At 37.9% G+C, this 25,232-nt stretch overlaps 1 protein-coding gene and 1 long non-coding RNA gene across 2 annotated transcripts in view; one reads left to right on the top strand and one right to left on the bottom strand.

Annotated features, from left to right (window-relative positions):
• Window positions 1-929, bottom strand: part of LOC102728077 (transmembrane protein 59-like) — a 1,878-nt gene extending 949 nt beyond the window's left edge. Inside the window, 2 exon segments of the mRNA XM_081826469.1 lie at window positions 184-259; window positions 261-929. Of these exon segments, the coding sequence (XP_081682595.1) occupies window positions 184-259; window positions 261-896 (712 nt within the window). The 5' untranslated portion in view covers window positions 897-929.
• The window catches only part of LOC145722630 (uncharacterized), a 172,449-nt gene that overhangs the window by 96,384 nt on the left and 50,833 nt on the right, over window positions 1-25,232 (top strand). The gene's annotated exons all lie outside the window — the stretch shown is intronic.

A 25,232-nucleotide genomic window follows, 5' to 3' on the forward strand; every position in this document is an offset into this window, starting at 1 on the left:
GCTTTTGTTCATTCACAAATTCCAAGTCACCATAGATACTCAGCTTCTCAGAGGGAACATACTGCTCCATAGCCGTAGCGACGGTCGCACAACAGATCCAGAGCAATACCATCACCGAGAGGACAAGGGTCGTGGTTAAAATCCACCCAGAGTTAAGAGACAGACATCTTAAAAAGCCATCACTTTCTCCATCTTCAAGATAGTTCCTATGTGTTTGTGAACTTCTCATTTGCAGATAGGACATTTTGCTTAGTGACGATTTCTTTCCAATTTGTAGGCTCCTGCTCCAACTGTGGTGCATACTGGATTTCTGGCTTAGACTGGAATATAACTATTTTTCCATCATCAGCTTGAAGATAAAAAGTCCATGAAGAGGTTATGAAGCTCTGAGCAGAGTCCATCATGTCACTCCAGAATGACCTTACCAGAGTTAGAGGGAAGAGTAGATGCATTTTTGGCATCAGGGACATGAGTTGTTCTTTTCTCAGTTCAGCAAATGGCAGCTGATTCTGGCAACCAAGATGGCAAGCATATTGCTCATCAGATTGGGAATATGCTTCTGTACATGCAGATTCACATTCCATTTTGGTCCGATTTAAATCAATTCCATCATCCACAAATTGACAAATTGAAAACAGCCTGCAACCTCTCTGACATGCGTACAACTCCTCTTCTGTGTGATCCACTGTGTACAAATTGGCGGGCACCTTGGGGTAGGTATGCAAGGGGAAGGTCAACTGACAGGCCCGGTGACAAGACGCCGTATCACCCAAGATCGAGTCAAACGCTTCAGCCGAAGCGGTCCCCGAGCCTCCGGCCAGGGCCATGGTCAGCAGCAGCAGCGGCAGGAGCCCCAGCTGGGCCCTGACCCAGAGGCTCCCTTTCGGCGCCGCCATTTTGTTTCCCTCTGTCACAGTAGCTCAGCTTGTTGCTCGAAAATGACATTTTAATTTTATTTTTATGATGCAAGTGCATGGTTGTGAAGAACAGCAGACTTAGACTAGTACACCTGGCTTGGTACCACTGCTTTGATTCTTGCTAAGTTGCCAGAGGTTTTACCCACTATTGCTTTTGCACATCAGTAGAAATTTCATCATGGTGAAAAAGTCAAGTAATGTCTTTATATTGTTACAAAAATAATCTTATCTCACAGAACCCCCTGAAAGACTCTCAGGGATCACCAGGGATCTGTGGAATCTCTGCTGTAAACAAACATACAAACAAAATTCAGCAACCAACGGAATTTCAAAATAACTAAAATCCCCTATTTGTGTTTCTCAAGCACCATGAAGTAATCAGATAATTCACAGCAATGCTTCTAAAAGTCATTTTCCCCTCCCATCCAAAGCTCTCATATTGTAGCTACTCTTAGGCTTTTCTCTCCGACCTTCTTAAAAGCTCCCTCCCTAATCACTGTCTAAGGTCTTTTACCTACTTAGTCTCATCTTACTTAGTCTCATCTTAAAACCTCAAAATAGGTGGTTTTGAAATGTGAGGAAAAAACAGAAACGTCATGGGAAAACCATAATCTTCTACCTATTGGAAAGACAATATTGTTTATATGTTATTTGTTGTTGCCACATTTTAAATATCTTTGAGAAGTTGATAGTCATATACTGTGCCAAATATTGATTGTTGTACTCAGTGCGATTCCAGCCTCCCAAATTCTTCCCTATATAGTAGGGTCTGGAAGCCTGGAAAATACATTGCTTCAGGTCCCTCACTGCCTTGCTTAGATTCTGCCAGTAAAAGGCATCTTGCACAAAATTTGGAAGGCAGAGCAGAGGACAGCCATTATTCTTCCCCAGCAGTGGCTGGTTTGACAGCAAACATGAAGTTTACATGATGCTTCTGGGTGAGCTCTTGTGAATTACTTACCTTGGTACTGGAAGCAGCTGTAATCATCAGTTACTGACTCTGATTCCTGGGTTTCCAAATTTCCTCAAAGCCAGCAGTATGTTTCCATGAACATTAATTGCCCCAGTCTTCCCAATAGCTTTATAAGTTTGTAATTCCCTTTGTATTTAATCATCCCTTCCTCTATAAACTAGAGAGGTAAGTGCTTTCCTGGCAAAATCCTGACTGATAACAGTGTTTGGTTCCAGAATTGATTCCAGGACACAGAAACTCAAAGACAGGAATCTGGGATCAGTTATCTGACTTCCTTAGATTGGAAAGCAGTTAAGACTTCAATGACAATGAAAAATGGGATACTAGTAGTCCATAGAAAGCAGTAGCAAAATAATTATGTATAGTTTTCTGGAATGAAGTGCTTACTGTAGAAAAGCTTTTGAGAGACTACTAATTATTACAATAGAATTTTAAGAGGAAAAAAGGATTGTAAAGACTATGGTATGGGTTGGCTACTTCTAAATAAAAGGTTAAGATTTCAAAGTCTTAGCTCAAAGAACAGTCAGATAACCAGAGAGCTTCTAAGATTGTCCTAAAAATATCTCTTATAGCCATATAGATAATGTATAAATTTTTTTATCCTGTAGTTTGCATAATTATAACCCAAATGGAATTCACAAACTTGCCAGGTCTCTTATGTAAAAGAGGGCATTGATTAGGAAAGAGCAAAAATTGGAATGAGGACATTTGAGTGGATTCCAGTGACTCTAAGAATCCTGAACTCCTAAATCCCACTGAGCTGCCTCTCTTCCCTGTTTGAGAATATTAACTTTCCTTAACTTAAAGATCCCAATACAATTACTTTTCACAAGGATGCAAATTCTCTTCATGGTCCACCTCCACCCCTTAATTTGCCTCCGGATTTGTAACTAGAGTCAGAGCTCAACAGACCCTTGGAGGATATCAGAAACCTGGAAAACATTAGTGGGAATGGAATCTAATGGTTATAGACAAGAGAAGAGACATAATTTGTTAATATGGGTACAGCTATCATAGGTTCTAGATTCAGTGATTAGTTTGAGTGGCTGGGAACAGCCCTATAAAGAGTTTGCTTGATTAGTTAACTAAAACCAGGACCCAACGGTGGCCTTCATTAAGTGAAATTGATGCAGTAAGAAGAAATGCAAAGGATTAGAAAGACAAAATTGTTGGCATGGATCAGTCATATGTGACTGGCTCATCCACCCCTTACCATGGCCCTAAGGAGAGCCCAGAGGACACGCCCTTTATGAAGGCATTGAGGAATATATTAGTGAGGGGAGCACCAGCATCCTTGACAATTTGTCACTTTTCAGATTAGGAATGAAGTATAATATAACACTATTCAGAAGGGCTACCAGGAGTTGCAGAGGCCAACTGACAGCACTTAGCCACCAGGCAGACAAGATTATTGTACTGGACAACAGGCCAGAGTCCTAATCTAAGTGATTTTATCTACAGAGATCTTTGGCAATAACTTTCTGATCACAGTGTCTCTGGAACTTAAATGGATTGTCAACCTAATAAAGTCTTGGTTCATTTGTAAAATTAAAAAAATTAAATCTATAGGACAGATATCTGAACTAAATAGCCACAGTAGAAAGTCATCAACTCATCAGTTCTCAGGCCTAAGCTAGTTAACAGGGTCCCTTACAAGAAGGGGAGACTAAGACCTTTTGAGGAAGGACCCAATGAGACTACAACAAGAAAATACTATAAAATTTCCTTCTAATTTTTCCCAAAAGGAAATGTATCAATTCATCAGGATGATCATATACCCTGGGGAAAGGAAAATAGCCAGACAGTTGCAGATTTTTGGACACTGGCTCTGAAATTAACCCCCAAATTTTAGGATTCACCAGTTAGAGTGAGGACTTAGGGATGTCAAATAATAAATGGAGTTTTGGCTTGAATCCATCTCTCACAGGGCCCACGGGGTCTGTAAACCTAGCTTTGTGGGGTTTTTTTTCCCCTTTCCAAAAACATATTTGGCAACTGATCAGACTTCACCTCCTGACCCTTGAAGTGAGAGTTTATTATGATAGGAAGGGCCAAAAGGAAGCCCCTGGAACTGTCCCTTTCTATCAAAATATTAAATTAGTAATAATTCTACAATCCTGGGAGACTTTCAGAGATTAATATCATCACTAAAAGCTTGAAAGATTCAGGGGTAGCAATTCCTATCACATTCATATAAACCTCCTTTATTTGTCTTGTGCAGAAGAAAGATGAATTTTGGAGAAAAACAGTAGATTACCATAAACTTAATCAGGTTGTGACGCCAGTTACAATTACTGCCTCAAACGTGCTATTTTTTTCTGGAGCAAATTAATTCTTCCTCTGGCATCAGGTATGCCACTATTGATCTGGCAAATGCTTTCTTCTTTATATCAAACCATAAAGAACACTTGTTGCAAGTAGAAGTGCTATATTAAGCCTCCAACAAATCCAGATAAGAGAATAGCAATGCAACCCTGGGGTTGTAAAGTGAAACCATGTTCTCTTCCACAGATAATTCTCCTTTTGAGAAATAACTCTTGGAGTAAAACTGGGCCCAATAGAAACTGAATAACTAAACATGGTCCATCAACCAACCATATAACCTGAGCTGCCCACCATGTACTGGAAATTGTGAAATTCACAGAGTCACAAACTTGGGCATGGGCAGAAGCACTCCATAATCAAGTGGAAGTAGTATAAACAAGAACATGTTCAAGAAAGCCTTGAAAACAGATGAGCTACATGAGTAGTTGGCTCTGATTTCCATGGCACCTAGTCCTTCTGCTTTGTCATCTCTTCCTTGACCCACACCTACTGTGCTTGGGTGAATTCTTGATGATCAGTTGGCCGATAAAGACACAATTTGGGCCTGATTTTGAGATGATTCTTCCTTGTATGCTGGCACCACCCAAAAATGGAGTGGTATTTCAGCCTTATTCAAGGGTGGCCTGAAAAATATAATAAAAATGATCTATGATGGTTATAGGATAGTGCTATCAGAAGGATAAGAGATACTCAACATTAGTCTCCCTAAAGCCCCCCAAAACATTATATTTTATGTATCAGATCTTACAATTTCAGTATTATCACCCATTTACCCCTCCCCACTCCATGGCTGCTTACTTTGACTACCATTTATTTCGTTAATATTCACTAAATGCTGTCCTGCCTTCAGGACTTTTTTCAAAATGATGCTTCTCTCTGAGTGATCTCTACTACCCTACCCAAAATGCCACCATCTAATTGAAGCCTTTCTGGATTTCCCACTAATTATCACTCTCCCTCCTTCTCATAACCTCATATAATTTCTTCTCTTTCTCCCATCTTGTACTTTATACTGATATCCCCTAAACCAGGGGCCCCAAATCCAAATGCATAAGGAGGTAAAGCAGGTGACTTAAATGAATGACAAAGGCCTACTAGTTGCACATCAAATACCTTGGATTATTTTTACTTCTTTAAAGGAATATGCTCCCTTCCATTTTTCTTAAAACATGGTCCTTTTGACCTTTCATTTTCCACTTTTGATATAGGCATAGGTTTAAAAATATTTCTCTAGTGTTTTTTGAAACTCATTGATAAATGGCCACTAAGACTCAACCTCTGTGTCAGGAAGAAGGAGGGACTGGTGGGGACTGTGGCAACTGGAAAACTCATACCCTGTCAAAATGAGGAGGCTGTTGGGGGAGTGTGCCAGGAATGTGGGACTAGTGATGGCAGATCTTATGATTTTTCTGTAGAAACTGGAAAGTCCGATTTTTATGTGAAATCTCAATTTCAAGTTTAGTCTCAAATTTGCTAAAGCACTGTGTCAATCAAAACCAGAAGGAATCTACAGGCAGGAATGGACCTGCAGGCACCAATTTGCCATTTATGCCCCATAGTTCCATGAGTTCCTTGAGGGCACAGAATGAGTCTTATTCACTTGTGTATACATAGATCCCAGGACAATGACTGACCCATAACATCTTCTCATTAAATTTTGGTTACCTTTAGTTCAATTTTTAAAATCTAATAAAATTGTATATTGTCTAAATCTACAGGTAGATATCCTTAAAGAAATCTTTTTCTTACTCCTTTTATACACCCCAGAGCCTTGCACATGGTAGATGCTTAGGCATGTTTTGAGTTACTAAAGGGAAATGCATCAAGTGTTCATTAACAGCTTAATTTGATTTTGCTTATTAATGAGTATCAAGATATCTCCTAAGGTGTAAGGGTAGAGAACATAAGAGATCATTTTGATAAGGAGAATTTGGTCAAGAGATATAATCAATGCTGCCCTCAGCAGGTGTAATGGAGCATCTCAATGATCTCTGTGCAACAGTGGGGAAGTGGGAGAATCCTAGATTCTTGGGAATTTGGTGACAAAATAAATCCAACTAACTTGACATCTGTGGCCTAAGTGACAATGAGGCACAAAGTTCTGCTGTAATAACCAAGCAGTTCTGTGGCTGTCACTCTTGGATGTGACTTCTCAGGAAGGCTGCTCATTTATGGTGGTCACTTTGCCTTAAATGTCCATTCGGAGAGAACCATAATGTATGAAAAAAGTTTTCAACAAAAGGAAAAATGGGCCTTTTGAATTTTGCAAGTTGAAAAAAATTGCCCAGACTTATGTTTTCAAAGATTAGTAACTCAAAAATAGTTGTTTTTAAAAAATATTAGCAAGCAGTGTATTTATAAGGGAAACCAAATGAATAATAACTGCATATCTAGTCATGTGTACTACTGCTATATAATGTAACTTTAAAAAATGAAGAATTATTTTATATAAGCTAAAAAATGACTAATTTACTATGTAAATATTGAGTTGCATCCAGTTAATGAAAAAAAAATCAGTTGTAAATATTTCCTGTTAAATTATCATGGCATACATCAAACAATGTATTGGCCTTGTCTAAAATATAATGAAAACAGTTTTGGCAAGTGTTTCCCATATGTTAAATAATGCATTTTAAATTTACAATAATGACAATATTTTATTATGCACATGCAAAACTCATATGAATTTGAACAGCATTTAGAATATGGAAAATTGAACAAGCAAAATTTTATTTCCAAAATGCCTTTAGATAAGACTTTAGATCTAATTTATTTGAGATAACCAGCCCCCTACACTTCCCAACACACTGTCCTAATTTTATAGTTGATAAAGAAAAAATATCCAATTGTATACAGAACTAGGTAATAGTTCCTAGTATATGAACTTAGATAAAAAAAATACTTAACATCCATAATCATTTTACAAAATATGTGAATCAAACCATCATGCTGTATGCCTTAAATTTACACGGTAATGTATGTTAATTACTTCTCAACACAACTAGAAAAAAAAATTAAATATAACATCCTACAATAGCTATGCTATCTTACTAATAAGATCACATATTTTATAAAAATTTGTTCAATAATAATTATTGAGTGTCAAATATGTGTTGGACACTGTAGGCATTGGGAATACATCAGTGAACAAACAAAAGAAGGCAGCCCACATGGAACTTAAATTCTAAATCATTGTAATACTAATATCCCCCTTTTGCTTTTTTGCATATTATGTATTCTGAAATAATAATAATATCTTACAATACAAAATATAACGTTTAACTTTTCATAGTACTTGCACATACATTCTCAGTTAATTTTTACACTTCCTTGGCCTTAAAGTAAGCTTGCCAGTTGTTACTATTTCAGTGTTAATGATGAGAAAACTAGAGATGATAGATTTCCACAGGCACTGTCCTAGGACCAGTCTTGTTTCTCTCCATATACAGTTGTGGGAGCACGAGAATGAGGCAGGGTCAGAGGCTGAATAGAATAAAGGACGTTGTGTTGAGCACCAGGCATTGTATGGAAGTGTGAACACTATATTGTACACCTAAAACTAATATTACACTGTATGTTAACTAACTGGAATTTAAATAAAAACCTTAAAAAAAAATCCTTGTGGTGAAGAAAGCAAGCTAATTGGAGAAACATTAAGAATATCAGGAGCAGCTGAGATTGATAACTGTGGCAGTCACTAGCCAGTCATAAAGACTCATATTTGCTTTTTCTCCCTCCTGGCACATGGTAAGATTGCACTTCTCCAGACCCTTAAACTCAGGTATGACCACCTGAATTCCTTTGGTCAATATAAGATGAACGGAAGCCTTTCAAAGCCAGTGCATTTATCACCATGTCCCCTTGCCTCTGTTACAATGACCATGGAAGCATCAGCTCAGATGGACCCTCCATTCCCTTGAGTCCCTGAATGACCAAGGTGAGCAGAACCTCTGCCAACCCATTCTGGACTTACAGCAGAGGCAAGAAATAAACTGTGTCTAGCCCTTGATGTTTGAGATTTGTTGTTGATGTTTTGCTTTCCTTCATCTTGTTTCATTTTGTTTGTTACCACAGCATAACCTAGTCTATCCTGATTGATTGAAAGCATGGGTTTATGCTGATATCAGTTTGTCTGGTTGTATCATTTTTTTTCTACAGCTGTGTTGAACAGCTCAAGAATAGACACGGACAGCAGATAGTAAATTCATCTGGGATGCGGATTTTGTCAGGTGGTTGCAACAAAAGTACTTAGGATTTTCTCAAGAGAATGATTGAAACTGTGGACCATGAAATTTAAAGCTTGATTGGGAGAGAGGTCAAGCAGGAAAAGGCCTGTGAGTAAAGAGAAAGTAGATGGGTCAAGGGACTGGCTGTTTTGATAAAGTAGATGACCAATTATAGAGAAAGTAAATATAGTGAATCTTAAAAAACAAGGAGTTGTGATTGAAGCATAGGATGGTTTAATTAGAAATTTCTGAAGTGGCAAAATTTCAGGTCATGACAAGGTACAAGATGTGAAAATGGAACTGAGTGACTCAGCTGGAGAGAAGGAGATGTTCATGCATACACAAGTCCTGGACCTGAGAAGCTGTGTACTGGACAAGGCAGCCACATACACATTTGAATTCTGCAGAATGGTGACAGGAATTGGGGTAGAGGGGGAGACCCGTGAACTATTTGCCAAAATCACCCATTAATGAGTGATGGGAAGCCATAGACAGAGATTGTGTCTAGTTGTCAGGAGCTTCATAGAGGCAAGAGTTTTCATTTATATGGGACTAGACGCAGACTCTCCTTCCCAATCCTGAGCTACACAGGTGTGGGAGAGAAAAAGCAGCTTCCACTCAAAAGGTTGCAGTACAAGTGGTATTATAAGGTGATTTGGTGATTATAAGCCAAATGTCAGTGGAGGTAAAAATACTGAGGAAAGGTTGCCTGAAGAAGTTGAGGATGGAGGGAGGTGGGTGGTTCAATGCCATGGAAAAGGAGCTATAAAGGGCTCAAGGAAATAGTTTGGAGGAGGAGAATGGGAGATTGGATTTATAGAATAAGGATTAGGTGGTGAAGCATGACCAGAAAGGTGTCCCTGGATAGTGACGAAGGAAAAGAGGCATTTTAGTCTGGAAGGAATTAAGTGGCTGTGATAGTGTGATTTATAATAAGAAATTTGTGTATCTATTTGGTTTTCATCCTCATTTCTGGCAGGGCTCCTAAAACCCTTGGAATTTCCTAAGTGATAAGAATGATAAAGATATCTTTTGTTATGTTAATGAGGTTACTTTTTAAAAGAACCTAAAGATGGGGGCCAGTTGCCAGGAGAATCAACCACCTGATTAGAGGGTTGGAACTTTTAGTCCTGTCTCAAACTCTAGAAGGGAGAAGGTCTGGAAGGGAGAGCATCTGGAGGTTGAATCAGTTGCCAATGCCCGATGATTTAGTCAGTCACACCTATGTAATGAAGCCTCCATAAAAACCCAAAAGAACTGAGTTTAAGAGCTTCCTGGTTGTTGAACATGTGGAGGAGCTAGGAGTTATGTGTACCCCCTCCCACATTCCTTGCCCTATGCATCTCTTCCATCTGGATGTTCGTCTGTATCCTTTGTCATATTCTTTAATAAACTAGTACATATGTTCCCCTCAGTTCTGTAAGCTGCTTTAGCTCATTGATTGAACCTGAGAAGGAGTTCTGGGGAGCTTCTGATTTATAGTCAGAAGATCAGGAGTACAAATAATAACCTTGGGCTTAGGACTGGTGTCTGAAGGTAGGGCATAGGGACTCTTGTAGGACTGAACCTTTAACCTGTGGAATCTGATGCTATCTCTGGATTAATAATGTCAGAATTGAGTTGAATTCTCAGACAACCTGCTGGTGTCTAAAAATTGCTTGGTGTTGTGTGGGAAGCCTCCCCCCCACACACACACTCATGTTGGAACTGAGTTCAGGAACCCAAAAATAGTGGCTCTCAGGACTGTGGAGGGGTTGGAGCCAGCTAGGACAGTTGTTTTCAATGTCTTTCATGCTCATTTGTGGGCTGGCAGACAGGACTAACAGCTGTGCTTTGGAAATACACATTCCTTTTTTGTGGGCATGGACCTCATGCAGACTTGAAGCCTGTACCTGTTGAGAGATGCTCCCAGGAAACTGATCTGTGCTATATCCAATCTCATGGAACATACTTAGAAAAGTGTTGAGATTGTTTTGCACTGGTTTCTAGAAACCAGAGACTCCAGAATAATCAGGTAGGAGATAATTCACCCATATCCTTCTCATTTATTAGATGAGAAAACTAAAGCCCTAAGAATTGCCCAGCATTGTGTCTATAGTTTGTCACAGATTTGAGTCTATAACTCAGGTCTCCTGACTGTTGTACTTCCTTTAAATGTTCAACCTCCTAAGAAGAGCAATGGCAGGTCATTGTCACATAGCTAATGCTTACTGAGAAACTATCAATTGCCAAACCCTGTACATTACTTCTCATTCTCCTAACAACTTCATGTGATGTAGATACTATCATTATCCCCATTCTCTGGATATGGAAACTAAGGATCAGAGAAGTTAAGTGACCATGGTCACAAAGCCACTGTTGCAGATATGGGATTTGAACTTGGATCCTTCCACTCCAGAGGCCTCACTCTTAGCCAGTATAACATGATTTATCATTCCCTGCCACACGTGCTATTTCTTACCCATCTCCCTTTTCTTATTTAACGGAATCAGATAGAAAAATAGTGTTTCCTCCCCCCTCCTAAATACATACAGTCTCATATACCAGTACCTGCTCTGCTCAGATATCTAGCTATGGTGAATGTGCAAAGACCTTTTAAAAGACTGGCTCTTTCTAACCATCCTTGGCTCTCAGTTTCTGGAGCTACCCCCCTCTGGAATGAATCAAGAAAGAGAAGGATAAAAATACAAGTGTAAGACACTGGATTTCTAAATTTTATTTTGATTTCTAAAATTACCAGTATTATCTGAGAATGACACCTTGTCTCCTCTTTCATTGTAAGAAAGATAACAGAGTGGCTATAGAGCTATTAGCATCTGTGGAACTCTTAGGTAGTCATCCCAATTTTCTGCAGTATAGAGAGAACTGTACCAAAGTCAACTTCGGGATCAAACTTGAAAATGGTGGCAAAACCAGGCATACATAGAACATGCTTGCTGTTTCCTAAAGGCTCTTCTGAGATGGAGAACCTTTGATGAGCAGGAGAGAAAGCCTCTGCTTGCAGATTTGGCCTGCTCCTTGACACAGGGTGGCATTTATTCAGCAAACATTTCATGAATTCCTCCTGTATGCCAGGCATGTGCTAAGTGCCCTCCAGGAATATCAGAATCATCTGGGAGACCAACTGAGTGAACAGAAACTTGGAACACCATGTGCTAATTTCTACATGGGAGCACCTGTAGAGTGCTAGGGAAACCCAGAGGAGGGGCTTGAGCATCCCCAGACAGCTTCTTCCAAGAGATGTCATGGAACCACAATGACACTGAAGCAACCATTTTCCTTCAGAAAAGCAGACTAGCAATACTATCGGGGGATTTATTAGTTTTTATTCTTTGGAATAGAGAGGGTCACATTTTGAACACGAATAGATGTTTGCATGCAGAGCAGGGCACCTATAAAGCACACTAGAGGAAAATTGGTAAGGCAGGTTTCTAAATCCATTCCCCCAGCCTCATCACAATTAATGAAATTACCCTCTTTTGTTCCCCTGCCACTCTGAAGCAGTGCAGGATTTCCTCTGAATTGTTTTAATGATGTGCTGTTTTGTTCCTGTGAGTACTCCATACTTTAGGTGCCAATTCACCTTTTTCTCCCATAAAGAAGAGTCAGGAAAAAGAATAAGGGATGCTGAACAATTGAAAATCTAGCATACTGAAAAGGTCATGGTACCTTAGCACACTATTTTAATTTCTAAATGTTTTAGGCGGTGTAAGTCCTTTTTGACACTCCATTCTACTGACAAATACTAAACAGGGGGTGGGAAAGGGCACAGATGATTTCATCTGCTTGTAAAACATGATGATAAGAGTAGGGAATGGTGCCCAGTTATCCATGCTTTCTGTAGCATTTCATTTGGAGGCTTGTTTTGGATATGTCTTCCTGTGAGGGAGGTAACAATTTTGACCTAGTGGTGTTTACCACAGTGATGTTGACAGAAACTAGGCATCCTTCTAAGCTAACATTTTAACCTTCTCTTATTATTATTTGTTCTACTATTTCTCATCCATCATGTATTTAGTGACTGATTTACTTCCAGAAAACTTTCAACTAAACATTTAACCAGAGTTTTCACTTTACAAAATGCTTGTGGCAGATACTGTTATCTTATCCAACCTCCTTCTCTCCCTGGCTCTCTGCTACTATAGAGGCTGAAAAACCAGATGCTTTTCTAGCCTCCTTTGCAGATAGACATAGCCCTGTCACCCAGGTCTGGAGACTATAAGATATAAGTGAAAGTCTGCTGAGAGAGTTCTGAGAGGAAAGGAATGGACAAAGTTCATGCATACTTCTTTCTGCCTGGAACTTCGTAGTGATATCTAGAGATCCAGCTGCCATGTTGTGACCATGAAGCAATTAGTTGACTTGCTAAGGAAGCTAGAACAGAAAGATAAAAAGATCCTGAGACATTGATGTCATGGAGCTGCCTATCTACCTGCAGATGTCTTGTAATGAGAAAAAGAAATGAACTCCTCTTTGTTTAAAGTGTTGGAATTTTGATTTTTCTGTTACTTGTAACTGAAAGTACCGAATTCCTAAGTGATGAAGTGCTTTTATAAATAATATCTCATTTGAGCTTCATGGCAAACCTGTCATAGATTTTCATTATTCCTATTTTACTGATGGAGAAAGAGAAATTAATAGAGTGTCAGTTAAGAACACACACCTAGACAAAAGTGGACGTGAACTTGAGTCCTGGAAATCCCAAACTCTATGCTTTTTCCACTATTCTCATGTCCCTACCTGGAATAAGATTTTGAACTTACCTGGGAAAGGAAGACAATCCATTACAGAGTTATTTGACCCATCTACTGAGTGACTTCAGGTTCTTCTCTCCCGCTTCAGTTACCGAGGTATTAGTCAGTGCATCCTGCTTCTGCTTTCTGTATTCGAGTGTCATATTTACAAAATATTTTTCCTGCAAAGTTAGAGAACTTGGGGTTAAATTAGAGCTGGCAACATAAAAAATGTCTCCAAATGCAGGAAACACCAGTGAACCTTTCTCATAACCAGAAAGATGGACAGGGTTATGAATATATCTTTCGGAACTGAAGGTAGGGGTTTTTTTTCTTTTTAATTTACAGGTGAACAGTCTCAAAGTGAGCAATCAATCTTTCTTTAGTGCACACTGTTGGTAGCCCATCCATGATCCTTTTCCCTTTTCTTTGCTGACAGATCATGGTGTTTGAGTGTCCATCCTTCTTCCAACTGACTAAAGGGAGAGGTCCTTTCCCCAGTTATAGGGCTTCTGTCAGCCAATCATAGCAGCTCCTTTCCCCTTGCCAGTGATTGGCCTAGAGTAAACATGTAATCTAGTAATAAACCGTGAGAAAAGGTCTTCTAGAAAAGATGGTTTTCTCTTCCTCTGGACATTATCAGATTAGCTATAACTCCTATCTTATGACAAGACAAAGCCAATTCACTATGCATGGCAGAGTGACAAAAGAGAAAGAACCTGGATCTTTAATAATAGTGTTGAGCCACTTCATTTGGACATTTTGTCGCGCCAGATCATTTTTTAAAATTTTTTAAGCAAAATTGAGTCAGCTGAAGATATAGTGACTGATTGTATAGATTCCTGATCTCAGTGGAGATTTGGCCCCATGTAGAAGCACAGCAGGATAGTTGCCATCTGGGACCACCCAGTCCCAGATGATATGGGAAGACTTTTTCCAGGCAAGTCCTGAAAATTTCTCTGTATACTGGTTCTTCCAGGTGGCCTGAACATTCATTACTGCTCTACACAATAATCATGGTGTGACCCCAGGCTGGAGACATTCAGCAAAGACTATTGAACAACCAAATCTAATTAATGTGAACTGGGATTTCTTTTTTTTTTTTTAAGATTTTATTTATTTATATGAGAGAGAGAGAATGAGAGAGAACACATGAGGGGGGGAGGGTCAGAGGGAGAAGCAGACTCCCTGCCGAGCAGGGAGCCCGATGTGGGACTCGATCCAGGGACTCCATCCAGGGACTCCAGGATCATGACTTGAGCTGAAGGCAGTCGCTTAACCAACTGAGCCACCCAGGCGCCCGAACTGGGATTTCTTAAAATAAAATTGTTAATGCTGTTAACTGAACTGAGTATGTTATAGAAAATGCTTTATGTTGTGAACCAACATCTAAACATTTATCTTTTTCAAAATGAATAGTTTTTTGGAATTTTGCTCCCTGGAAAACAGTATGCTGTAGAATTTAAGGGTCTGGTTTCTGAGTGTAAGCTGCCAGAATTCAAATCCCGTATCTGTCATTAACTGGATGTGTGACATTGAGCAAGTTACAGTACTTCTCTCTACCTCAGTTTTCTCATTCTGTAAAATAGGAACAATAATAGTGCTGACATCCTAGGATTTTTGTGATAGGCTATCATTTTACATCATGCAGTAGGCTCTAAGCAATGGTTAGCCACTTTCGTTATTTGCTGTCTATATTGCAAACATCCTTTCTCCCTTATCCTTTTGCTTGAATTTGGGGGGGGGGGTCCCATGATTATCTGGAAATTTTTGTATATGGTAAGATTGCCTTGTATTTATCTATTTCATGACTGGAGAAAATAATATCTTGAAAACTAATTGTGTTATTTTCTTTTTTATAATTAACAATTACTGCTAATAACATTACTATACTAACCATGCTTTCAATCATAGAATCCTTACCACTCATAAACTGGTGAATAAATCCTGGATTATCTTAATTTTTAAGGTTAAATGGTATTGACTTCAGTAAATGACTCCAAGAAATTCCCTCTCTTTAGCTCATATTTCTCAGTGACTGACTATTCTTGTGGTAACGACCACTGTAATTTAAAAATTTCCCCTCAAAGTGCAGCCAAGACCCTCACAAATGCTTTCTCAATGGGATGTCTTTCCTCAACAGTCTAACATTCTATTCTTCTTTGCATATAATTTGATTTTACTCTTTTCAGAGAATTATCTCTAAATATCCTGCAAGAAAAGATTCTGGAAGGAACATTATGATACCTGGGTTTTCTTTTTTAGCATTCGAACTGCAGAATTCTACAGCAAAATAAATATTCTTAATAATTACAGCCACCTTATCTATAGAAAACAGTACTCATATTTTCAGGTAAGGCCACTGGATATATTGGTATTTAAGTTATAATTATGATGTGAAGATTAATGTCTAACTTTCTTGCTTAGATTTTTTCTTTTATACAGCTTCACTTTATTTTTTAATAGATTCTCAACCATAAATAAGCTTGTAATTACTAAAATCCTTTTCCTGCATAAAAATCCTTTATTCTTTCAAAATTTTACTTTTTATTCTAGCAGGAACACAATAATGACAACATAGACTATTTTCTATAATTTCTATAATTAATAAAAATGTAAATAGTGGCAAATTCATAATCACCTCTTAATTATGAGAGTACAGAAGGATGGCATAGACAAATACTTCTTAAATAAAATGCAAATATTTTATTAAATCACTAGCTTCTACAAGAAACATCTTTTTCTAAATGTTAAAAGAAAAAATAAAAGCTGTGCTCTGTTGTATTTAAATGTCATAAAGAAAAATCTGGGGCTGATTGAAGAACGATTCCAAAAGAAATTCAAATTAGGAAGATACAGGCTGGTTACAAAAGGTAGAAATTTCATTCATAATAAATGGCAAGCTTGAGAAGGTGGAATAACATTAAAATCATGCAAAGACACATAAACAGTTCATGACAGGGGAAACAGAGTCATGAATGTTGCTAATAATTTCATGTATTAAAGGGAGAGAGGAAAAAATGGCCACATGCTTCCCTATGAAAGATAGGGAAAAGGCTCAGAAAGCCTTAAAGACTCAGTAGGTAACAAATAACATGAGATTATTATCTCTGAGAGATTTAGAACATTAATTAAAGCCATCATCCTGGCAGCAAGAAAAACTGGCTACAGGCACAGTTTTAACCACAGAATTCTGGAAGGAGGGCAGCTCCAAACCATTTGATACTGGAGGAAGAAGAAGAATAAGATGATAATTATGATGATGATGATGATGATGATGATGATAAAGAAGAAGGAGGAGAAAGAAGGAGAGGAAAAGAATAGTTATCTTATAGGGTGCCTATTATGTAGCAGGTACTGTGCTCGGTGCTTACCTGTCATTTCATTTACTTCTCTGGATGATCTATTGTTACTAATGTTTCACTAATGTTAGAAAACCAAGGAGCAAAGAGGAGATGAGATTTGTACAAGGTTGCTATTGGATCGTGACCTGTGGTTTGGTAATTCCTCTAACCTCTCTCACATGGGACACCCCTTCGGTTTCAAAGCTTCTCCATCCCTTCTTTCCATTTCACTTACAAATCTCTTTCCTATGTATGTTTCTACAAATTAATAAAAATAATAACAACTAATGATTATATAGCACTTTCAATTTATAGTTCTCTTTCCCAGGCAGATGAGAATATTATTTCATTTTTTCAGATGAGAAAACTAAGGTGGAAGAGTTCAGTGATGTACCAAGGTTCACCCAGCTAGTAAGAGTAGCCTGGTCCTTCCAGTTGTGTATCATAAGATTTTTCTCCTGCCCTGCACTGCCCTCAGTTCCAAGTATATGATATATACCTGAGATTATGAGTTAGCTCCTCAAGTCAGAGATGTTGCCTGGAAATAGATAGGTGTTCAATCTGTTTGTTTAATGACTAAATAAATGAATAGGAAAGTATTTTTACCAAAATTGTTTTCATTTAGCTCATTTCCATATTTCATATCAAAAGCACCTTCCTGTCATAAGTGGAAGCCTATCTGTATAGACAGAAAATGAAGTCCAGAGAGGTTAATTAAGTGCCGAGAGCCATATAAGTGATTTACTAGCAGAACAAGTAACACTGAGCTCCAATTCTATCTCATCTGAGTCAATCTTTGCCTTTTCAGTGTAAAATGTCAGTCTCCTTCCAGGCTGCTCTGGTTTTCAGTGCATGCACTTCCCTGGTCATAAATGTTTTCTTTCTAGTATGCCTAGCCAAGACACATTTAATGGAAGAGCATGACACAAACTATATAAAAAAGATAGTTATTTGTTGTTGAATGTTTCCCATTTGGATATCAACATCTCAATCTAACTGTATGTCATTGATAAGGATTGTTAATGATCGAGTTTCAGGAAAACAGCTCCATTTTAAATATTGCCCACATTCAAAACAAAATTGACTTGGGGAAAAAGAACCAGATAGAGAATTTTAAAATAAAGCTCAACAATTTCATGTGATTGCATATAGATAGGGCAACATACCTTTAAGTATAAGACATTATTTGGCTTTGTCTAAAAAATAGGGAAAAAAGGATAATAAGTATTCCTAGTTAAAAAAAAATCCACTCTGAAACATAAAGATTCACATGTTAATAACAATAGAAAAAAATGTCTTTTCATAAATAGGTAATAAAATCTTAATGATCCAAATTAATTTCTAAAAAAGATAAGTTGGAAATTTATCCTAAAATTTTATTAAAAATAACATTTTACTTAAGTAATGATGAAGTATAATAAATTTAGTCTTCCTTTTTTTCCTTTTATTAGTGAATTAGAATTTACGCATAAAATGAAAGTGGCATGTCTCCCTCCTATCGCTTATTGATTGCTTTTGTGCCACTTTGATTTTTATTTAACTGAAACTTCTGTTACAAATGGTATCCTATAATAAATGGAACTTTACTTTTTTATCGAAGGAAGGCGATTTCGTTTTCTACCTCGGAGAGAATCCAATGCAAAACAAAGCCAGCATAATTACATACATACTTTTATAACTTCAATATCATAATATTTTGATTTTGCTTTACATCACACACTTTCCCAGCTGGTGGGCAGCTTCTGTTTTAGCTTTGTGGATTATATTAGTAATGGGGGGAAGAGATATCATACGCATTGTGAAACTAATGAGGATGGTTACAATGATAGGTCTTTGCCATTTGAGGATACAATGATAGATCTGTTTGATAGTCTTTGACATGCTTTGTGATGCCTTCTACTCCAGGTGCACTGACACTTAAATTTACAGCATGGGGACACTGAGGCAGTGGACTATAGAGCAAGGTAGCCAGGAAAGGGGACAGACTTAGAAAGCACTAATGAGGAAGATGGATATCAGGACAGGAGTGAAACCAGATGGCGTGAACTGGGGTCCACACCATCAGGACAGCTCAGGGGAGCAGATGACAACGAAGAAGTAAGGCAGAAGGAACATAACTGGAGAGCCAGGTTCCTTCTTTTCAGGGTCCAAGGAGGTTTATGAGGCAATTTCCTACTTCACCTTTAGGAGTCCACTGATCTAATGGGAGTTAATTCTTTAAAACAGTGCTTCTAAAACTTAATGTGCATATAGAATCCCCTGGGGATCTTTGAAAATGCAGATTCTGGCTCCAGAGGTCTGAGATGAGGCCTACCAGCCTCCATTTCTGACAGGCTCCTAGATGATGCTGCTGGTCCAGGGGCCATATGTTATACAGCAAAGTGTTAGGCTAGCCCAGAAATAGGCAAAGCAAACAAATGGAAGCTGGCTACAGCAAGGAGCATAGAGTTGGGGAGCAAGTGTAATTTCTAATGACAACAATCTGTAAATTTAATGTGTCTCAGATGAAAAAAACAAATTTTGTTTATGGCTGCCTCTTATGGGTTGAATTGTCCCCCCAAAAGGATAACCTCTAGTATCTCAAAATGTAATATTTGGAAATAGGGTCTCTACAGAGGTGATCAAGTTAAAATTAAGTCATTAAGGTGAGACGTAATCCAATATGACTAGTGTCCTTATAAACAAGGGAAAATTTGGACACAAAGACAGATACCCACAGAAAGAAGAAGATGTGAAGACGCATAGGAAAAGATGGCCGTGTGAAAGGAGTGATGCATCTATAAGCCAAGAAACACCAAGGATTGCCTGCAAACAGCAGAAACCAGAAAAAGCAAGGCAAGATTCTTCCCTAGAGCTGTCAGAGAGCATGGCCCTGCCAGTACCTTGATTTCAGACTTCCAGCCTCTAGAACTGAGACGATACATTTCTGTTACTTTAAGCTGCCCAGTTTTTGGTACTTTGTTATGGCATCCCTGGGAAACTAATATACTGCTGAATAATAAGAATAGTGACTTGCCACATTTTTAAACAGATAGTCAGCAAAGAAGAAAACTAGACCTAGAACAATTTAGTTTATTGCCCAAGATATATAACTACTTAACAGAAAGAAGGCCTGGAAACCAGGTCCCCTAGTTGTCAGGCAGTGCCTTTCCACTTCAGTAGGCTGCTTGCCAAGAGCACACAAAAATGGACTATCAATAAAGCATTTCCCAAACCTGCGTTCTCCACAACTTTTTTCAAGGTTTTGTTAGCAGGTGCTTCAAGGGATTCGTGGTTAACTAAGTTTTAAAACACTTCAAATCCACATACACGTTAACTTAATTAAAGGTCTAGGTAAAACCTATGAAAAAAAAAAATAAGAAAACTTCCAAAACATGTTAAATGTGCTGAACCAGCAGTTTCCTAATTTTTACATTATCGAGTATTTTTTCCATCATCCTACAGAAAACCACTTTAGGAAATGCTGGATGAAAGGATAAAATTCATTGCAACTGAAAAACTTCATACCAACAAAGCAACTACTTTAAAATTTAATTGCATTTTACTGTTAGGTTATCCAGGAGACTACTTGAGTTGTTTGTTGTCGTTTCTTTAAGGCAGAAAAGATGAAGCCCTCTGGGATGAATTTAAAGAGTGAATTTAGGTCTATCCTAGAAGTGAAGTAAGAGATCAGTCAGTGACGTGGAGCAAAATGGAATTGAGCAAAACTGATGGGGTTTGAGAAGAAATGAGAACAGAGAAATCAAATATTTAAGGCCTATCTATATGGCTACTGTCTTTCGTCAGAAAAATGCCAATGAGCATATAGAAAGATTTTTTACATTTACTGTGCTTTTGACTCACTGGTGAAGAAAAACCACTGCACAAGTATGCAATGGGTAACATGTTTTTAGTGTTGTATTCCACATCTGGTACACCTCCCAGGGCGACCATGAAATTTGGGCAGGTACAGTGATAACACACTATTCACACTGTGGGTGTTACAGATTTGTGTACTGATTACAACAATTCTGGCAGTAAAATTTCAACAAAATCAGTAGCATGTTACAACAGTTGCTAACAGGTGGAATTAAAGTATCCTGAGCAGGGGTGCCATTTTCCAAGGCACTAAGGAGTTACATGAGCTAGCAGCAGCCCTTGGAACCCCTTCTCACTAGCCATAAAGTTCAGAACCCCATTTCAACCAGGAAAATTGTCTAATATCACCATCTGACATTAGGATGACAGAAGAATTCCTTAAGAAAAATAATGTTGCTTTATCTAGTGTGTTTTTGCTTTGTGCGGAGACATGGGCCATATGCCCCCATCCCTTATCCTGAGGAGCCAAGAATTTAACTGGACATGCATGAAGAATAAGTTTCCCATTAAGGGATATTCATGAATTTTTCGAAAATGTTTATTCTAGGTCTATTAATAAGAATTGCCATGCTAGAAAATAGAAGCAGTTGATACACGGGCTTGAATTTTAAATGCCAGTTTCACATATAAGGAAACTACATTTTGAATCATCTTTAAAGGAAAGAATTTTAAGGAGATAAACCCTATTATGCATTCAAAAGAGAAACTCTAAAATTAAGTGAGTACGTTCCAGACATTATTTTAGTTGTTGGAGACAGCAGGAAGAAAATAGGCGAGCTCCACCTCTAGGGAGTTTACGATCTAGTGGGGAAGACAGACTACACAATTTGTTGCACAAATAATGATATAGCTACAATTGTAAAAATCTTAAGAAGTAAAATTACCAAGTGCTATAAGAGCTTATGATAGAGGGGCTCAATCAAGACCAGGGAAGCCCTTCCTGAAGAAGGCACTTTTAAGGTGAGATGTAAAGACAGTAGAAGTTAGAGAGGAAGGGCATGGGGAATGAGTAGTTGCAGATAGTAGAGACGTGTAGATGCAAAGCTCGGGGTGTTTGAGAAACAGAAACGTGTGGCGACAGCATTATACGAAAAGAAGGATTGACTAGAGAGGAGCAGGTGAGTGAGATTAAGCAGGTCCTTCTAGGTTAGGCTAAACACGTTCAATTCTTTCAGGAGAGCTGAAGGAAGCATTTGAAGCTTTTTAAGCAGTGGAGAAATACCAGATTTTTAAAAGCCTGCTTTGGCTGCTTTGTATGCAAAGATTGAAAGAGGAAAGATAAGAACAGGGAGAACAATTGGCTATTGTATTTGTTCAAGCAGGAGATAGTAGTTTAGTCTAGAATGATGTCAGTAACGACAGAAGTGGTCAGGTTAGAAATACTTATTGGAGGTAAAATCCACAGGAAATATAATTAAGATACAAAATGAGTTATTTGTGCTAATAAAGGCAATTGAGTGAAAATGGGATAATCCAAAAATATGTGTGTATTTACACAGTTATAATGATGACATTTCATGAGGGGTTTGGGAGGTTTTTTGTTTTTGTTTGTTTGTTTGTTTTGTTTTGTCGATGGCAGTTTACTATGCATTTCCTCAAAGATGAAAAATACTGAGAACCTACCATGAGCCAGACACAGTTCTAAGCCCTGAAGATACAGATGATGTAGACAAAGTTCATGCCCTCATAAAGCTTGCCTTCTGATGATGGAGGCAATCAGTGGAGAAATAAGCAAACAAAGGTACTGCATCAGGTGGTAATAAGGATTATACAGTAAAGGAAAGCAGGATAAAGAGTTGGGAGAGGGAGAACAGGGCTGTTCTGGTTACTTTGCACATCAGGGAAGGCTTCTCTAAGGAGGTAACACTTGGCCAGAGATCTGACTACAATGAGGAAATGCAGCATGCAAAAAGCTGGGGAGAGAATGGTGGGGGATGATGTTGAAGAATGTAGGTGAGGTTGTGCAGGGAATTTATTTTCTAGAATCTTTGCTATGAAGTGGTTGTGGACCACTGTGGACTGGCTGGGTTATTCTCCCAAAGATCACTGATCTCTCAGGGTGGTGAACCCTATAACTAACTCTGTCTTTGTCCAGGATTGGGAATGGAGCAGCCCTGCTCATGCCAGCCCTGGTTCCTATGTTATCCGTTACTGGTCCCTTCTACCCTACCCATATCTTTGTAAAAGCCCTTTGTAAGTAAACCCTCCTCAAATTATGCTTAATATGTGTATTCTGTTTCCTGTTAGAACTCCAACTGATACAGTGTTCAGTAAATGTTTAGATAGGGAATGAGATGAAATGATGGTCCAGATATACATTTGGATTTTAATTTTTTTAATCTTTTAAAATTAAAAAAAGATTTTATTTATTATATTTGAGAGAGAGAGCACTAGAGAGCACAAGTAGGAAGAGTGGCAAAGGGAGAGGGAGGAGCAGACTCACACTGAACAGGGAGCCCAACCTGGGGCTGGATCCTAGGGCCCAGGGATCATGACCTAAGCTGAAGGCAAACACTTAACCAAACTGAGCCACCCAGGCGCCCCTGGATTTTAATTTTTTACAGATAATCCACAAAGTGCATTTATAGACATTGATTCACAGTTGAATATACTAGGAAGTTATAATTTTCTTTGAGTGCTTTGATTTTTTTCTATTAAATTTAATTAAAAAAAAAACGTATTTAGGATAACTCTAGATTTCACAATAAAAACTCTAAGTTTTGCTTTGGTTCCTGATCTGGAACACTGAATACCAAGTCATTTTCATTTCTACTTTAAAACTTCAGGCTTTTCCTCAAGTCTTATTCCATGTAAGCATTGCTTCTGATGTAAAGAAGCAATTCACTGCTAAAAAGTGCTCAACTTAACTGATAAACCAATGCATACATCAAAATGATAAAATTGGCCAAAATGTTTTAAAATTATAATTTTTATTATTTGATGATGGTGCAAGGAGACAGGAAATCTCATACTATGCTGGTGCTAGAATAACTTGCCAAAATATTTCTAGATGTTGATGCAGCAATCAACAGTGAAACTGAACCAACAATTTTACTACTAAGAATCTAATCTTAGGAAATAATCAGAGATGTATCCACAGATATTCACCACAAGATTATTTATAATACTCTTCCCCCACCCCCTCCAAAAAAGATAACATAAATGTCAGGTAATACGGGGAACAAGTTAAATAGATCATGGTACATACATGTGATGAACCCTATGCATCTATATAAAAGGGAGAAGAATAGTCAAAATGGTAGTCTCAAACTTGACTCTGCATTGAGATCAGCTGTGAAACTTTTTCAAAATATCCATGCCTGGGTCTCTCCGAGGAGAGTCACATCAGTAGCTGGGAATAAGATCCAGATTTCTGTATTTAAAAAAAAAAAAAATCACACAAGTTGATTCTATGGAGAATTAAAAATCATTAAATATAGGACAATATATAACAAGATGGGAACATGGGACAGAAACTTGTTACAATACAGTAAAAGCCTACTGAAATACAGACTCAGAAAATAAATGGTAAGAATAGGGTGGGTTTTTCTCTCTGGGTAGTAGGATCATGAATGACTTTTCTTTTTTATATCTCCATATATTTTCTAAGTTTTCTAGAATAAAAATGTATTTTTTGAAATTTTAGAAAATGACAGAAATCATCTCTTCCTAGTTAATTTTTTCTTTTATCCTTCAAGACCTCTTTACACTGTCTTTATTCCTATCTTTACATTCAATTCTTATAATTTATTTCTAACTAGTTGTTGAAAATTTCCACTAATTTTAGGGGCATTTAAAGCCTAATTGCAAAATCTGCCAATACATTTGTTTTGTCTTGTAACAAAGCAAACACTTTATCTACATGGGACACTGTAAAGTTTTATCTACTGGGGCCTTTCAGTAGTGGCACAAATGTGATTGAACAAGAAATACCTAAGTTTTTTTAAAGAGCATAGTGTTCCCAAGGAAATAGCTGCCACTTCCTTAAATACAATTTAAGAGACACAATAAAGAACAAAGGAAATGTAATCACTGTAAATATTAAAAAGTATTTTCCAATAATGTGCTATTAACTTACAACCTGCCTTTCCTATGAAAGAAGTAATATATACTATAAGGTGGTCTGTTTGTGTTAATTAATTTATCTAGATGATGCTATTTATCATTTGGATTTAAAAAATGGAAAATAACCTCACTGTTTTGCTATTCCTTTAATTGGGAAGTGCTTCTACCTAGGTCTCCCATTAGTCTCATTCAAACAAACTTTTATTGAATACACACATAGATGACATGTAAAAATCATAAATATTCAGTTTGATTAACTTCTATAGTATGAACACACCCTTGTAACTACCCCCCAAATCAAGAAACAGACCCTTCTCTGCACAAACAGAAACTTGTGCTCCCTTGTGCTCCCTACTAGTCACCAACCCCTTGACACCTCAAAGATAGCTACTATTCAGAATTGTGATAACACAGATTAGTCGTTTTCAAATTTTATATAAATGGAATTAGATAGTAGTTACTCTTTTGTGTGTTTTCCCCTTAACGTTATGCTTGTGGGATTAATCTATGTTGTTACACAGAACATCATGTGTTCTTTTTTTTATTGTTATGTTAATCATCATACATTACATCATTAGTTTTTGATGTAGTGTTCCATGATTCATTGTTTGCATATAACACCCAGTGCTCCATGCAGAACGTGCCCTCTTTAATACCCATCACCAGGCTAACCCATCCCCCCACCCCCCTCCCCTCTAGAACCCTCAGTTTGTTTCTCAGAGTCCATAGTCTCTCATGATTCGTCTCCCCCTCCGATTTCACCCCCTTCATTCTTCCCCTCCTGCTATCTT

This window comes from Leptonychotes weddellii, chromosome 7, assembly GCF_054177405.1.
Source record: "Leptonychotes weddellii isolate Sample4059 chromosome 7, ASM5417740v2, whole genome shotgun sequence".
In the NCBI taxonomy this organism is placed as follows: domain Eukaryota; kingdom Metazoa; phylum Chordata; class Mammalia; order Carnivora; family Phocidae; genus Leptonychotes; species Leptonychotes weddellii.